Source organism: Phocoena phocoena, chromosome 14, assembly GCF_963924675.1.
Source record: "Phocoena phocoena chromosome 14, mPhoPho1.1, whole genome shotgun sequence".
Taxonomy (NCBI): Eukaryota; Metazoa; Chordata; class Mammalia; order Artiodactyla; family Phocoenidae; genus Phocoena; species Phocoena phocoena.
The window spans coordinates 8,533,462-8,551,945 of record NC_089232.1 but is presented as its reverse complement, the minus strand read 5'-3'; the positions used below and the strand labels follow the sequence as shown (position 1 = coordinate 8,551,945).

The window sequence follows — 18,484 nt, the reverse complement described above, 5'->3', positions numbered from 1 at the left end:
CTCACCTCCCAAGCCAGTTTCGAAGGCACAGCCTTCCCACCAGAACAAAAAGGAAATGACAACACTTATGTCGGTGAATTAGCTGACTTAACTCAATCAAGTGTAATCTGTTGATGTGTTATGACCACTGAGTATGTATAAATTAAGACTTTTATTTGCAATTGTACAAAGGCTCTGAAGAGAAATAACCCTGTACATCTTAAGACCAGCCCCCTGGAGGTGGCGTGGTGGGGAGGTTAGACAGACAATGTTGCTTTATTACTAGTTTCTTCCAGGCCCCAGGCCGAGCTCACCTTATTTAGTCTTTCTGCCACCCATCCAACTCTTTCCACAGACCTCCCTCCACTAGCCTGTTACTTCTTTCTTCCCCTAACTCTGTCTGCAGACACCCAAATGCCTAGCTTACATTTTTGAAAACATCTCCTTTTCAAAATCTAATGAATGACACTTTCAGGCCTTCTCTGATATTTCTGAATGTATCTTTCTGCATAGATATTCCAAAGTCTTGGAGTACTCATTCTGCAATGATTCAGAAACGTATCTACATACCCATCTGGTGAAAATTACTCATATATCACTGTATACAACCTGCTCAAATTTTAAAAAAAAAAAAGGAAAAAAAGAAACTGATGTAGTAAGAATCTACAGGAACAGACCTATGAAACTGAAAGCCAAACCCTTTCTCCCACAAGGAGCTGGTGGCCATCACGTGCCTTCACTTCCAAAGCAGTCTGTCTTGCAACAGTGGACTGCCTGGTGTTACCGTAAGGGATGGAGAATCGTCCACTTCTCTAAATTTTACTCAGCGCCTTTCATAACTTGTCCAATGCTAAGTTGTGCAGGAACGCGAGGGTCCAGGTTAGTCCACTGCTGCAAACCAAGACCCTGGCAACATTCCATTCCTTTCTCCTTGTTGACTGAGAACTACCTTAATAGCGCTGCTGTAGCCAGTTAAAAAGTACTTCCAGGGGCTTCCTTGGTGGCGCAGTGGTTGAGAGTCCTCCTGCCGATGCCGGGGACACGGGTTCGTGCCCCGGTCCGGGAAGATCCCACATGCCACGGAGCAGCTGGGCCCGTGAGCCATGGCCGCTGAGCCTGCGCGTCCAGAGCCTGTGCTCCGCAACGGGAGAGGCCACAACAGTGAGAGGCCTGCGTACCGCAAAAAAAAAAAAAAAAAGTACTTCCAGGAATGGACAGCTGTGAACAAGAAGTAGGAAACATGAAATATCTTCCAGGAATATTCACTTAGGAAAAATTGTTTTCAGCATGGAATGGAATGTAAAATTTGCATATATCATTCAAATAAAACACGACACCTTAAAGAAATGGCTACCTGTCTGGGGTGTGTCCTTGGGCTTCCCTTGTCCTTGGGCTTTCCCTGCTCAGTAAGGGGCAAGAGGGAATTGAGAACTGATCCAAGAGACAAAAGCTCCAGGCACAGTTTCTTTACCTGGGGGGGAGTGGTGGAAAGATGAAAATAAGAGATGCAGGCCAGAGGAAACAGCCTAGAAAAAGAAGAAAAAATTTAAGGTAGGAAGTCTTCTCTGTAAAGATATCAAAAACTAACATTTGAGTACCTACGTAAAGTGCCTAACAACTCTATTAAACATGTGTGCTCCAATTTTATAGATGAGAAAAGTCCACAATTAAATAATTTGTCCCCAAGACACAAACAGCTAGTAAATGATAAACTAATTTGTGAAGAAAAGTCATCCATCTGCAAAGCCTTCACCTTGTCTATTTACCAGGCACGAGACCCTAGGCAGAACCCAGCCAGGTGGAAGAACAGATGTTCAGCCAGTTGAGGCTGTTATACATGATAAAAAGCAACAACACAAGAAGTGAACTGTGATAAGAGTGTGTGGGGGTAGGAGGTGGGAACAGAGGTACTATTATACGATTTTAAGAGAAAAAAAATATTGAAATATAAGGTAGGTTGACACCTGCCTAAAATTACATTTGTGGCAATACTTCACACACTTCAGAAGTTTTTACAGATTGCCAGATACGACAAGCTGAAAAGTTCTCAATTCACAAGTTGAGCAAGTAAACCACAAAAATATATGAATTGTATCTGAAATTAAAATAAACTACCTCTAAATATTATGTATGGTAGACAAGCTATATACAACACATTTTTTAAAATGTAGGTTTACAGAGTTTCACTGTTTCTAATAATTTTTTTTAATGTGTGTAGGTTAAGAAGAAAATCCTTAGTAGATCATTTTTCTTCACCATAAAAAGAAAGAAAAACGTGTGCAGCAGATGAGAAGGATGGCTGAAAGCCCTCTATCTCTGGCAGGCAGAATGATGCTCCCCCTCCACTAGACGTCAATGTCCTAATCTCAGGAACCTGTGAATATGTTAGGTCACAAAACAAAAGCGAATTAAGGTTGCAGATGGAATTAAGATTGCAATCAGCTGACTTTAAGATAATAAGGTTATTCTGGATTATCTGGGTTGGCCCAATATCCGTAAAAGTGTAAGAGGGAAGCAGAAAAGGGAGGACCAGAGAGATGGCAGCATAAGAAGGACCTGGCTGAAGCCAAGGCATGTGGCAGCCTCTCAAGAAGCTTGAAAAGTCAAGCAAACAGTTTCTCCCCTTGAGCCTCCATAAAGGACGTGGCCCTACCAACACCCTAATTTTAGCCTGTGGTATCCATTTCAGACTTCTGATCTCCAGAACTGTAGGATAATTAATTAGTGTTCTTTTAAGCCACCAAGCTTGTGGTTATTTCTTACAGCAGCAATAGGATACTAATACGCTATCTGATCTGAAATCACCAAAACTTTTTCTGTAGCAACAGGTTTGGGAATAACACCTAAAAATAACAACGTTGGCTATACTGGAGAATAATAACTGATACAGATGTCTAGACTTCTACGTCTGGGCATGAAGGAGTAACAGGGACCATACCCTCCCACCTGAAACAACCAAAGACTCAGACAAAATACATGAAATGATAAGTTTTCAGACCCTAAATATCAGTCAATGAAGAAAACAATCTCTAAGAGATGGGAAACAAACAAGGCAAGCCCTATAATCAGCTCACTGCCTTGATTTACTAGGCCACAGGGAGGGGAAGCTGTGATAGAGTCTGGTGGACTCTGTGACTTGATGAGACAGAGCTGAGAGTCCAAGGAAACCAAGGCAGTGAGAGTTCATAGGACAGAATATCATAAAAGAGAGAGCCACACAGAGAACTACAGAGGGTCACCGTACTCAGCAAAGTACTGATCAGTACCTAAACTGGGAAATAACTACCCAAAAGGATTAGAGCGAACAGTGCTGGGCACTCACAGAACCAGTTACAGTGCCTGTTCCCACCAGGCTTTTGGATAGAGGACTCAGGGAGGTCTTGCCTCAGCTGTGGAAAATAACTGATCCGAGCCTGAGCCCTGCTCCTGACCCACCTAACAAATCTTAGAAGCAAGACGCAAAAAAGATCAAACTGGTTTCCAATTAACTTAACTGCATCTGAGAACAAAGCTCAAGAGTATTTTTCTGAAGCCAAAACAACAGCACCCAACAAAGTAAAATCTGAAATGTCTGGCATCCAATTAAGAATCACCAAGCACACAAAGAGGTAAGAAAACATCAACTACCAGGAGAACAATCAACTGAAACCTACCTAGAACCGGCACAGAGGTTAGAGTCAGCTGACAGAGCAATTTAAAAAGTATTATAAATGTGTTCCATATGCTAAGTTAATAAGCAGAGAAATAAAAGATATAAAAAAGACTGAAATCACACTTTTACAGATGAAAACTACTGATATCATGTATGAGATGAAAGATACACTGGATGGGATTAATGGCAGATTAGACACTGCAAAAGAAAAGACTGATGAACTTGAATCAAGGCATAGCAATAACAACCAAAATGAAACACAATGAAAAATGCAAAAACTAAGTAGTACAGTGAGCTGTGGGAACAACTTCAAGCTGCCTAATACACGAATACCTAGAGTACCCAAATTGGGTTTGAGGAGAGGAGGACAGGAAAAAGAGTCAAAGAAATAATAGCTGAAAATTTCCCAAACTTAATGAAAACTATAAATCCATAGATCAAGAAATTCAACAAACATGAAACATGAAAAAAAACTATACCAACAGACATCAAATCAAATTGCTCAAAAAAGTGACAAAAATGAAATCTTAAATTTATCAAAAGAGATATATTACATACAGAGGAACAAAGATAAAGATGACATCAAATGTCTCGTGGGAAACAGTGAAAGGAAGAAGAAAGTGAAGGTAGACACTTCACATATGAAATAAACATATCAACCTATAATTCTATACATAGCAAAAATATTTTTGAAAATAAAAGCAAAATAAAGACATTTTCAGACATATAAAAGATGAAAGAAATCATTATTAGCAGATACACACTTCAAGAAATGTTAAAGGAGGGCTTCCCTGGTGGCGCAGTGGTTGAGAGTCCGCCTGCCGATGCAGGGGACGCGAGTTCATGCCCCGGTCCGGGAAGATCCCACTTGCGCGGAGCGGGTGGGCCCGTGAGCCATGGCCGCTGAGCCTGCGCGTCCAGAGCCTGTGCTCCACAACGGGAGAGGCCACAACACTGAGAGGCCCGCATACCGCAAAAAAAAAAAAGAAATGTTAAAGGAAACCTTTCAAGAAGAAAATGATACCAGGTGGAAATATACAAAAGAATGAAAATCACTAGAAATGGTAACTATAAGTAATTATATAAACTAAATGTAAATATATATAAACATATACAAATAAATGTATATACATGTATATTCACACACAGAGGAAATTTTTAAAATATCATTGACAGTTTAAACAAAAGGACAGTTTAAACAAAAATCATAACAACGTATTGTTAGAACTCAATAACAAAAAGATCCCTGGTAAATCCCCAAAGGCCTCAAAATCAAAGATCTCAGTTTCCACTTTAAAAACTAGAAGGGCTTCCCTGGTGGCGCAGTGGTTGAGAATCCGCCTGCCGATGCAGGGGACACGGGTTTATGCCCCGGTCCCGGTGGATCCCACATGCCGCGGAGCGGCTGGGCCCGTGAGCCATGGCCGCTGAGCCTGCGCGTCCGGAGCCTGTCCTCCGCAACGGGAGAGGCCACAACAGTGAGAGGCCGGCGTACCACAAAAAAAAAAAAAACTAGAAGTAATGAAGTAAGCAGAAGAAAGGCAATAATAAAAATCTTAGCAGAAATAGACAGAGAGAGATTAATAGGGAGCAAAAAAACCCTGAAATCTGTTTGCCAGAAGAATATTAAAATTAATAAACCTTTAGCCAGATCAAGAAAAATTAGAAAAGACACAAGTTATAAATATCAGGAATGAGAGAAGTGTCACTACTACAGATTCTACAAATATTCAAGAAATAGGAGAACACTATGTACCACTTTTTCAATAAATCTAATGACTTAAATGAAGTAGACAAATTCTTTGAAAGATTTTAATTACCAAAGCTCACTCAGAAAAAGACAGATAACCTAAACAGCCCTGTATCTTAAACGCTGAGATTATAACTAAAAAAAAAAAAAACCCACAAAAAAAAAATTCCCGGCCCAGATGGTTTCAATTGTCTTTGATTGGTAACCACATATTATGGGGAAAATAACACCAATTCCATGCTGACTCTTTCAAAAAACTAAAAAGGAAAAAATACCTCTCAACTATTTCTATGAGGCCAGTATTTCTCTATTACCAAAAGTAGACATTACAAGAAAACAGAATACTATCTCTCATGACTACAGTTATAAAAATTCTATTATAAAGAAAACAGTGACAGATTTGGCCAATACATTTTTAAATAATAATAATAAATAGAAAAGTAAAAAATAAAAATGCAAATGGAAACTTGGAAAAATATGAAACCCTTAATTGTTCATTTAAGTCAAAAAGAAAAATTCAAACACCAACAGAAAGATTGACAAAGATGTGACCAAACAACACAAAAGAAATACAAACAGCCAGCAGAAGTGTAAAAGAGTTCAGTCTTACCAGCAATTTTTTTTTTTTAATGTGCCAGGCACTGTGCTAAGGGCTTGACACCCACGACCTTGGTAAATCTCTGCAATAACTCCATGAGAGAGGTGCTATTATTACCCCTACTCTATGGATAGTGAACCTGAGATAGACAGTGGTTAATGCTAATTACCTACAGTCACATCGCCAGAAAGCAGGAGATGGCCAGAGCCCAGACCCACACTCTGAACCACTATTTCTACTTCTCAACTTCCTACCTCTTGTGGACTTCTCTCTCATTAACTTAGATAACTCACGGGGTGAGTTTGGTATGTTCTTCCTACCCCATCTCCTTGCCATGCACAGTGGAATGGTGGTTCCCAGAAATCCTTCCTTGTTGATGCACACTTTGACTTAGGTCCATAAATAGAACACTGCCTTGCGTCACCCAGAATTTCTCAAGGTTATGTGATCTTAGTACCCCAGCTGGAGCTCTAACCCTCCTCTCTCTGAACTTGAGATACATCTTACACCTAAGTGCATCACTCAACCTGGTATGAAACCATGCCTAAGAAACACTAGCAATTTTTTAAAATCAATTAAACAAAGGGATGTCTTTTATTGCCAAGTGGGCAAGGACTTAAAAGAAGTATAACAGCCAACGTGGGAAAGTGGGCACGCTCACACAGTATTGTTGAAATATATGAATTGATAGTTTTCTTCAAAGGCAATGTTGGCAACATCTATTTTTTAAATGGGGAGTAGAGGGGAGAAAAATGGGGGAGAAGAAAGGGAGATGATGACTATGTTGGTTCTTTCTACCTGACAGATTACAGAAATTTTTCTCAATTTACTCATCCATATTTTATGTTTCATTTTTACAACCAACATGAATTTTTTGTGTGAAATTAAGAAGTTTTCTCAAACTGACCTCTAAGTTGTATGCACAAGAAAAACTATTATACACTACACTGTCTCATTTTATCGGAAATTAAAATCCTTTATTATACTCTCACAAACAAGCAACCCCCAGCAGTACTGACAGCCACAGAGGAATTGTAGCCAAGAACAAAGAGATTTAGGAGAAGAAGGAAGAAGGACTGTGGCCCCGCACAACATTAATGTGAGGATTAAAAGAGGTAAGGCATGCAAAGCAATCAGCACAGTGCCTGACACAAAGAAAGAACTTGATAAACATTAGCAATCATCATCAAGTAATTCTAGGCATTACCAATTATAGGCAATAACTGCTTACATAATACATTCCTGAAATGGTACAATATCAAACTTGTGTAAATATTATCATTTCATAAATACTTTTTCTTCATTCTGGTTCATCTTTATGACCATCTTTATGGTTTACTGCTTCTCCTACCAAGACAGAACTCAATGTGTTGAACTCCTTAAAATGCTAGGTCCAGGAAGAATATGACCTAGTCCTTAACTTTCAGAAGCTCAAGATCCTATACAAGTATAAATAAACCCAGATGCAGCTGGGAAGAAACTGACAATATTCAGAAATTATTTTCTATTTACAAGAATCTCTAGGATTCCAATAAAATCAGATCTAATTGCCAGCCTGCTCCCTTCTTACTTTCCTCTCTTGTCAACACTATTCTCAGTAACCTATTTTCGAGTCCAGCCATAACCCAAGAGAAGCCCCCAGTACAATGAGGTAAACTTCTAAATATGAAATAACTCCCTTACCCGTGAAACATAACTACTGCTGAACTAGCCCCAAAAAGAGACATTACCTCTTGATAGTGCTAACCACTACTCCATTATCCATTTTCAAATCAAGAAGCAATACTTCACACAAGCCCATGTCACAAATTCATGGAAGCACTTTTTAAAAGTGACCCAGTTAGAAAAGCACACCACCCTCTCTTAGACACTGCTTAGACACCAAGTAAAACTCTAGAATGACAAATTTGAACCTTATTTCAAAGCTCTTTATAAGTAAAGTCTTAGAAAGCATCTTTGTACCAGAAACAATTTCCTAGGAAAATCTTCTGCTTCCAATTTACTCATTCCCCTCCAAATAAAATCTAAGTAGCGCCTGGGCCACACCATGAATGCAAACCCTAATTACTTTGTACCAAGAGAGTTGGCTTAGGCTACATCTCAAATTTACTGCTGAGATAGGTTTTTATTAGCACATGTTTTGATTCAAATGTATACTGTAACTACACAGGAAAAAAAGTAGTTCTTAAGAACCAAAGTTAGACTGTCACATCATTTTATAATCAAAACTGATTAAGAAAATAGTCACAAATTGTTAGAACTTAAGAGGCTTAAAATACATTTCATTTTATAGGCAAATAATCTAAGGAACTACCTTAAGCTTGCAGAATTTTTTGTTTCAAAAGCAGACCATGTTTCTTTTATCAAAAACTAGTTCACAACCCTTAGTCATACAATGCAGGTGTGATTTACAATAGCATCAAAAAAAAATAAAACATCTAGGAATAAATCTAATAACCAAGGAGGTGAAAGACTTGTACGCTGAAAGCTACAAGACACTGCTGAAATAAAATAGGACACACATAAGTGGAAAGACATCCCATGTTCATGGATTGCAAGACGTAATATTATTAAGATATCAATATTACCCAAAACAATCTACAGGTTCAATGCAAAACCTATCAAAACCACAATAGCATTTTTTGCATATATAGAAAAATCCATCCTAAAATCCATATGGACCCTGAGAAAACCATAATTGAAAAAGAGTCATGTACCACTATGTTCACTTCAGCTCTATTTACAATAGCCAGGACATGGAAGTAACTTAAGTCTCCATCAACAGATGAATGGATAAAGAAGATGTGGCACATATACACAATGGATATTACTCAGCCATAAAAAGAAACGAAATTGAGTTATTTGTAGTGAGGTAGATGGACCTAGAGTCTGTCATACAGAGTGAAGTAAGTCAGAAAGAGGAAAACAAATATTGTATGCTAACACATATATATGGAATCAAAAAAAAAAAAAAAAGGTTCTGAAGAACCTAGGGGCAGGACAGGAATAAAGATGCAGATGTAGAGAATGGACTTGAGGACACAGGGAGGGGGAGGGGTAAGCTGGGACGAAGTGAGAGAGTGGCATGGACATATATACACTACCAAATGTAAAACAGATAGCTAGTGGGAAGCAGCCACATAGCACAGGGAGATCAGCTCAGTGCTCTGTGACCACCTAGAGGGGTGGGATAGGGAGGGTGGGAGGGAGATGCAAGAGGGAGGAGATATGGCAATACAGGTATATGTATAGCTGATTCACTTTGTTATAAAGCAGAAACTAACACACCATTGTAAAGCAATTATACTCCAATAAAGAGGTTAAAAAAAAAAATCCATATGGAATATCAAGGGAACCCAATAGCCAATCCTGAAAGAAAAGAACAAAAGTTGAGGTCTCACACTGATTTCAAAACAAATAACAAAGCTAGAGTAATCAAAACAGTGTGGTACTAGTATAAAGAGAGATTAATAGACCAATGGAATAGAATAGAGAGCCCAGAAATAAACTTCCATGTACATGGTCACATGATCTTTATACAAGGGTTCCAAGACAACTGAATGGGGAAAGGATGGTCTCTTCAACATATGGTGCTGGGAAAACTGGACATCCACATGCAGAAGAATGAATTTGGAACCTTATCTTACATCATATACAAAAAGTAACTCATAATGAATATCAAAATTAAGACCCCAAACTGTAAAACTCCTAGAAGAAAATACTACAGGGAAAAGCTTCATGACATTGGATTTGGCAATGTTTTCTTGGATATGACATTAAGAGCACAGGCAACAAAAACAAAAATAGACAAATAGACTACATCAGACTTAAAAACTTCTGTGCATCAAAGAATACAACCCTAAAAGGCAACCTACAAAATAGGAGAAAACATTTGCAAATCATCTATCTGATAAGGGGATAATATCCAGAATATATAAAGAACTACTACAACTCAACAACAAAAATAACCCAATTAAAAAATGGGCAAAGGACTTGAATAAATATTTCTCCAAAAAGGATATACAAATGGCCAACAAGCATATGAAAAGATGCTTGGGACTTCCCTGGTGGCACAGTGGCTGGGAGTCTGCCTGCCAATGCAGGGGACATGGGTTCAAGTCCTGGTCCAGGAGGATCCCACATGCTGTGGAGCAACTAAACCCATGAGCTGCAACTACTGAGCCTGTGCTCTAGGGCACATGAGCCACAACTACTGAGTCCGCGTGCCACAACTACTGAAGCCCACGTGCCTAGAGCCCATGCTCTGCAACAAGAGAAGCCACTGAAACGAGAAGGCCACGCACCGCAAGGAAGAGTAGCCCCTGCTCGCCGCAACTAGAAAAAGCCCTCGCGCAGCAATGAAGACCCAACACAGCCAAAAATAATTAAATAAAATAAGCCTTAAAAAAAAAAGAAAAGATGCTCAATATCACTAATTATTACTGAAATGCAAATCAAAACCACAATGAGATATCACCTCACATCTATTAGGATGGCCACTATTAAAAAGAAAAAGAAAGAAGTGTTGGTGAGGATGTGAAGAAACTAAATCTTTGTGCACTGTTGGTGGAACTGTAAAATGGTGCAGCTGTAATGGAAAACAGTATGGCAGTTGCTCAACAAATTAAAAATAGAAGTACTATATGATCTAGCAATCCCACTTCTGGGTATATACCTAAAAGAAGTAAAAGCAAGATCTCAAAGACACATTTGCCCACCCACGTTCACAGCAGTACTATTCCCAATAGCCAACAAGTGGAAGCAACCCAAATGTCCATTGGCAATGGATAAACAAATGGATAAACAAAATGGAAAAATGATATATATATGTGTGTGTGTATATATATATATAATTATATAAATATATACATTTTATAAATATATATCTTTATGTAAATATATATTATATATATTTTGTAAATATATATATCATATATATAATTATATATATATATACACAACAGATTATTCAGCCTTAAAAAGGAAAGACGTTCCATCACATGCTACGACATGATGAACCTTGAGGACGATATGCTAAGTGAACTAAGCCAGTCACAAAAAGTTAAATCCTGCATGATTCCACGATATAACGTATCTAAAGGAATCAAATTCACAAAAAAACAGAAAGTCGAATAGTGGCTTCCAGGGGCTGGGTGCAAGAGAAAAATGGGGAGTTGCTGTTTAACGGGTAGAGAGTATCAGTTTTGCAAGATGAAGAAGTTCTGGAGACCCATTGCCCAACAATGTGAATATACTTGATATTACTGAACTATACACTTAAAAATGGTTAAGATGCAGGGAATTCCTGGCTGACCAGTAGTTAAGCCTCCACGTTCCCAATGCACGGAGCACGGGTTCGATCCCCGGTTGGGGAACTAGGAACCCACATGCCACGCAGCCAAAAAAAAAAAGGTTAAGATGGTAAATTTTATGTGTTTTATTTTTTACCACAATTATATATAGAAATAAATAAAATGAGTCTGATGCTCTATCATGACAGACCATGTCAAGGATCTTCTTAGACCTTAGACATTTTTCAGACCTTTGCCCTAAGTGCTATATTCAACAAAATGAATCAAGAGTTATAGTTTTCTAAAAATCTTTCTAAAGCAATCACAAAGGAATGAAAGAAAAACTGATCTACTACGGATGATAATGACCGCCTAATCCAAAAACACCTTCATAAGAATGAACAAAAGCACCAGAGATGAACTTCTGGAGCTCCTAGACTTCTCACAGAAGTCTGAAAGAGATTTCACCACTGTCAAAAGCTGATGCCACTACAAGCCTTTGGATTATCTCCATTTCCTCTGAAGACAGGGCCAGTTTCTGAGACTATTCCACATGTCTACACTAACTTGTCGCACCAATCTAGAACTAAGAAGTACATGAATTCACAGAATGCAGCGTAATTTCAACCTAAGCAATATACCAGGTACCTAAATCATCAAGAGCTAAGAGTCGAGTCGGGGCTTCTAATACCAAATACCTGCTCCATGGATCATCCATTCATGAATTGCCTTGGTTTCCTTTTAAGAATGTGCATGATCCAGATGGCCTGTGATCATTTTAATGGTTAAGAAGTTAATAGAAAGTGATATAGATGTTTACAGTTGTTAAAAAAAAAAATTCACCTCACTTGAATACTTAACACATTGGTTTTGCATGACCTGGCAGGACTGTTCTTTATCCAGCTGGTATACAAGAGAATCTACTACCTTAAGTACTCATTCAGGATTAAGCAGCTCGACTCGGGAGAGATGGCTTGCAAGGGAACCCTAGCTCAACTACCTACCAGCTCTGTCACCTTGGGAATATTACTTAATTTCTCTGCGCTTGCTTCATGATCTATAAATTGGGGCTTTATGAGGATGTGAAATATTAAAATCTAAAAGTAACGAAAGTGATGGTTTAGATAAGTATATGTTACTCACTTTAGTTACAATAGAAAGCAACATGTAGGGAAGAAAAAAGTATTGTTGCCCTATGTCTTACTGTAGCAGAATTGCTAACACCTGCACCCAAGTTCAGAGTTTTACCTGTACTGTGGACTCCCAATCCAGGTTTCAGATATGAGAAGGGGAGGATAAGGTCATTCTCGGCAGCCCTCTGTTTAAAACTGAATGCCTGTTATGTATTAATACATACTGCAGATGTTGATAGAGGTTCTGCCCCATAGAAATTCCAGACTGGGTGAAGAATGACAACCATAAAACAATTTAAGGAGCTAAACAAGGCAGTATATGATTAAGTGTCAAAATGAATAACAGCTGAGTAACAAAGACGATGCAAATTGAGAGAGGGGACTGCAGGACTTTAGAGAAGTGGAGAGAGTTGGGAAGTGAGAGGGCCTAGGGCAGTGCCCCAGGCAGGAGGCCGGAGGCGGTAGGAGAGCCGCCCAAGAAAGTTAACAGACACTGATGCTACTCGGTAAACGGTCAAAATCGAGACCAACGTGGCAGAGAGAATAATCATGGCATTAATAAAAACCCGGAAACCAGAGGTAGCGCCAGAGAATTCTGCTCTGGACATGTGCAGCGTGTGCTGGTGGCCAGATGTGCATGAGAAGGAAGACAGCCAACGGGCAGCTGCAGAGCAGCGACTGACAACAGGGCAGGATGATAACCAAGAAGTACGAAGTCACAGAGACGAAGGAAGAAAAGTTCCAAGAAGCAGCTATCAACAGTGCCTGACGCTGCTTACAGCAGATAAGGAAAACTTCAGCCAGAGAAAAAAGGCCTCTCAGTGTGACAAGGACAATCAGAAAGCTCAAGCTCCATGCAGATGAAGGAGAATTTCTAAAAGATCAAAAGCACCAACAATGATTTCATTTTCCCCCAAGAGTAGCTTTGCTTATTACTACTCTGGATGATAACAAATTAGATGATTTCACACCTACTCCCAAAAGCTGATTTTTTGGGCAGGTGTCTATGGGGATGGCTGCAAGCATTGCAAAGAGGAGCAAAACTGTCCTTAGCGAGAGAAAGACAACACACTTTTTCCAACTAGAGGATTCCAAGGATCCAGGCAGTAGCAAACAGCTTTTCGTAAAAGCAAGCAACGCAAGTTCTTTAGTGAAGCACTATGAATGAATATTCTACTTACTAGGCCCTAAATTAAAAAGTAATCACGCTACCCCCATGCAAGGATTAAAACATTTCACTCTTAAGAAAATCACTCTTAAAAAACATTTTTACATTATGAAGTAATAATTTGATTAGAAGAAAGCAAATACCGCTCCTGATCAATTCTACCATCCTAAGACAAAAAACCTAATCAAATTAGGTTTTTTATCTCTTTTCTTCTGGCCTTTATTCCTAAGCACTTTGTCCATATGCTTTGGAGAGAGAACACTTTTGTACCCTCCTTCTGCACTTCTGTCACAAATACAGCTTTAATTTGTGCACGAAACTGAAGTATCTGGTAGACAAATTTAAAAGTCCTAAGAAAGACTGTCAAACTTTGCCCTGCCATAAATCGCCAATTAATGATAAAACATGTGACACAAATATAAATTGTCACAGACTAAAAAACAATCACATTCCTGAAAATTTATCCTTTATATTTACTAGATGCATAAAACGTAGCTCTTCATTCATAATAAGTTAAAAGACAACCATGCCCTCCAAAAACACATTTCACAACGAAACTATATTATACATGATATATGATGCTTTTTTTCAAAAGCTCTTATTTGCTTGTAATAATGAATGGGCTGATTTACAAATAAAAATACCACTAAAAGTTATACGTTTAAGATGTACACACGTATCTTCACTATATATATTTTAATATATTTTCATTACACACACACACCCCTATTTTCATTCTTCTTAATATCTAGATCTTAGCTTCAAGAAAAATCTTGACACCAATCCAGAATAAGCAAGTTAGTTGTAGTAATTACAGTAACTTCCACCTCTGGCAACTCTTTCAGAGGTCCTTACAAACTGTAGAGCAGAGTCAAAACATCTTCAAAGGTCCCTTTTCTCTGAACTAGTGAAACACACCCCCATAGATCAGTGAAGACAAATGTTAAGATATAGGAGTGTTAAGACATACAGGATGTTAAGACAAAGAATGGTTCACGCTTCTGACTTAAAATTAACAACACCTAGTCCAAACATGAAAAACTGCATTAGGTAATCTAGCTATTTCTGCTGCTTTCCTTCCGAACACAGTGAGTTTTATTTTGTTTTGAAGATTCTTCAGTGAGATTCTGCTGCAACAGAAATACACTAAAACACAAAGTGCCCAGAGAAACATCGTTAAACTTGCAGGTGAGCCTTAACTTCGAAAAATTATGCTGGTTTATACTGCCAAAATAAACACAAAAAGTCCTCAGGATGCAAATGGACAAAGTGAACTCAGCCACCTTCAGAAATCTGCCCAGATTTTCTGGAAAAAAAAAACCCAACAGCATCCTTTGCGGGGTGAATGGTGCCAAATTTGCAGTATCACATTCATGGAAGAAAGTCAATCTCACTACTACTCAAACAAAAACTACCAGAATCTGGTCAGCAAGGAGGCTGAGAGCACTGGCCATTTTTGGAGCTACCTTCATGGAATATTTGATTAGAGCCAGATCCATTTATGATGGACAGAGTCCTTGTGTTCTATATTAGTAATAATTACCATCAATACCTTGAATAGCTAATTTCTCCATCCAAATTGTTCATCCAGACAAAACATGGGCCACAAAAGGTGTCTGATTCTGCCAGGACCTCTGGCTGATTCGACCACATCTTTTCATCCTTGTACACCCTGGCACGTATTCTCCTCCCTTAACCCTTACATTTACGGGTATTAGAAGAGGTGTATTAAAACTTATAAACCATACAAAAGGGAAACTGGCAAATATAACCTAGGCTGACATTTCTCAAACAAGGGATTTGTTTACTTAAGTATACACTGAGAATTAGCACATAAAATGGCTCTTGGAAAAATAAGCAGCAGGATGACAATACAAACTTAATGTTTTACTGACTCAATCATTTTATTTCCCTGTGCTAATGACCCATGAGTATAATCACTCACTCAAATGTTAAATGCCTACTGTGTGCCTGGCACTGCACAAGGTAAGCAAAGGCAGAGAAAAAGCGGGACCCAATACCTGCCAAGGACTACCTTACACTCAAGGAGACATTAACTTACTGTACTATTTCAGACTTACTGGACACCAACTACATGCCAGGCTGTGCTGGGCACCATGGCCACACAAGAACCAGCTGCAGATCTGTAACCAAAGATGAACTATGACAACCCCAGGCCTGACTAGTCCTAAAGCAGCAATATTTTATTCAGGAAATAATCTTGCCTCTGTCAATTAATCCTTTCTACAGATGGCAATTCTCTGAATAACTTTCACCTATGTTAACCCAGACTAAGGTTGCTTAGAGTTAAGTGAGAGAATGTACTGTTCTGAGCAAAAAAATGAACAGTAAACTGAAACACACTGCACTTTAACATTAATTTGGTTTGCTCTGCTGTTGCCCTCAGTAACAATAAAAAGCAAGTGACTTTAGTTGTAAAGTAGAACATCAACCTTAAAGTCATTGCGGCAAGAAATTATTTTCTTTGCAGTGGCAGTTTAGTGTGAAACAGAAGCTAAACTAACAAGTTTTGCTTAGCTTTTTAAAAACCATTCACTTTTAGTGATTTCTTCATGAAGGCTCTGTGGTCACTCACTTCCCCAGGCTCAAAAAAACACGTAGTAATGACAAAATTACAGATCTGGTCTTCTAGGTTACAAAATGATTTTTTAACCCTGTAGAAGTACCGGTGTTACAGTCATACAATACTAACAAGAGTTTTAAAAATAGGCGTCAGCCCTTAACTGTAAATTATAGATAAAGGTTTGCAAACTAGAAACTTGACATTGGTTTTTAAAGTCTTTCACATTAAAGACAATGACACCCAATTAAGTATCTTAAAACATGTAAAAAATATAAACAGACTTTCAATAGCTCAAAAGAGAGCTAAGCAGAATTGTACTATAGAGAGAGAGAATTGTTAGCTAAACAATCATCAATATTGCAAAGCGATACTGAAAAGGGAAGCTGAAAAAAACAAGATTCCTCCTCCCAAAATGTTTCAACAAATGCAAAGTAAAATTCGGTAAGCTGTCTTGAAGCCTTTCCACCAGTCTCGCTATTCTTACATTTTAAAGTGAGTTCTGTTCGCACGCCGCTATTAAAACCGCAACCAAAAAAAAAAGTGTCCTCAAATGTGCCTATTAACAGCAATCAAGTCTAAAAATATGCCCCTCCTACCTAGTGAGCCAAGTGGCAACAATATATGAGAACTCAGGAAGTTTTGAAACGGCAGTGACAGGAGACAACAGGGAAGACGAGGGGAAGGAATCACGGAGAACAAGAGCAACTCCGTGCGGCCAACGCCGCGAGTTGGCATCCGAACCGCAAGTTCCCGGCTCGGGACGGGACTCGACCAAGCAACTTCGCGCCGGACCGAGCCCCGCGCTCGGCCGCCCTCCGAGCCCAGAGCCGCGGCCCTTCCTCCCCGGCCGCAGCCCGGCAGCGGCCTCCGCGAGGGCGCGGTGACAGCCGCGGGGCCGGGCCCGGGAGATGCCGGCCGGCTGACACCCACCTTCTTTCTCGGCCCGCGCCGCGGCGACGACGAGGGTCATCACCAGGTGTAGCGCTCCCAGGAAGCCGGCGGCCGCGCTCCGCGGGCCCCCGCCGCGGCTGGCCGCGGGCTCCAGACCGGCCCCGGGGGACGTGGAGGCGGCGGCGGCTCCTGGTACTCCTCCTCCGGCCCGCTTCCCCATCCCTGCCGGCCGCGGGCCGCCGCGCTCGAGATCCGGCGCGGTCCTTCTCGGCTAGGCAGCGGCGGCGCGGGAGCCGTGGTCCGGGCTCTGGCCGCGGCGCCGGGGGAGAGAGCGGTTCTGGGCCCAGGGCTCGGACTCCGGGCGTGGGTCTGGGTCCGTGCGTGCGTGTGAGCAAGAGTGTCAGTCACGGCCTCGGCCTCTGCATCGCTTACGGAGAGTCGAAGCGGAGAGGCCGCGGGTCAAGTACAGCGGTCGGCCATACTGGAAACGGGCACGGGCCGCGGGCTTTGGGCGCTGGCCTGCGAGGGGCGGGGCGCGGCCCTAGGCACCGCCCCCGCCGTGTCGTCACCTGGGCGGCCCGCCTGGCAGTCTGCCCGCCCCGGGGTCCGTGGGTCGGAACTCGTCTTCCCGCCCTCGGAGGCCCACGGCTTCAGTGGCCAGGCGGGACGAGGGCAGCACACCCCCAACCTGTCACCCCTGGCCCCCAGGGGAGGAGGAGGAGGGAGGCAGGCCAGGGCCCAGCCGCCAGGACTTATGATGGCGGTTCAGGCTTCGCGGAGGCAGTGACGGAGATCACGTGCGGACCGGGAGGCCTGGCCGCGCAGCCGCCCTGGTACGGGGGCGGGGCCGGGGAGGGGCTGCGGGGCGCTGGGGCAGGCTGGGACGCTGCTGTGAGCAGGGGACAAACCCCTGCATCCCTGGTACTGCAATGCGAGAGCCTTCCAGAGGACTGAGTGCGCATCCAGACCTCGAGGCCCAGCACGGAAAATGCATTCCAGTGACTCCTCCTGGCCGCACCTCCGCCTCTCAGCCGCTTCGAGAATACCCATGGCCTGATTGAGTTCCTGGAGGCGCTGCCTTGGGGACGCGGACCTGCTCTGTTCATCTTTGTATCCTTCAAGACACAGCACCCAGGAACGCTTAATGGACTCCTTGGATTGTGCCCACTTTGCAGCGAGAAAGCCCTTTGGGGTGTGTGTGTGTGTGTGTGTGTGTGTGTGTGTATAAAACAGCAGTGTCCCTGGAGGCAGAGGGCAGACTGTTCTTCAGAACAGCGTCCAGTGTTCATGCTGGCTTTCTCCGTCTTGGAATAATTCTTAAGACATTTTATTCACATATTTCCTTCAAGGCTCAACACAAATGCCGTCTCTTTTAGTCTCCTTCGGGAAGCCACCTCATACCTCTTACATGCGCTTTTCAGCTTAGGTCAAGGTTCTT

The 18,484-nt window shown here is 41.2% G+C and overlaps 1 protein-coding gene across 1 annotated transcript in view; it reads right to left on the bottom strand.

Moving 5' to 3' along the window:
- The window catches only part of TMEM131 (transmembrane protein 131), a 201,414-nt gene extending 184,148 nt beyond the window's left edge, over window positions 1–17,266 (bottom strand). The window contains exon 1 of the mRNA XM_065891409.1: window positions 17,086–17,266. Coding sequence (XP_065747481.1) covers window positions 17,086–17,266 — 181 coding nt within the window. The remainder of the gene's footprint in view (window positions 1–17,085) is intronic.
- Between the last annotated feature and the right edge of the window lie 1,218 nt (window positions 17,267–18,484).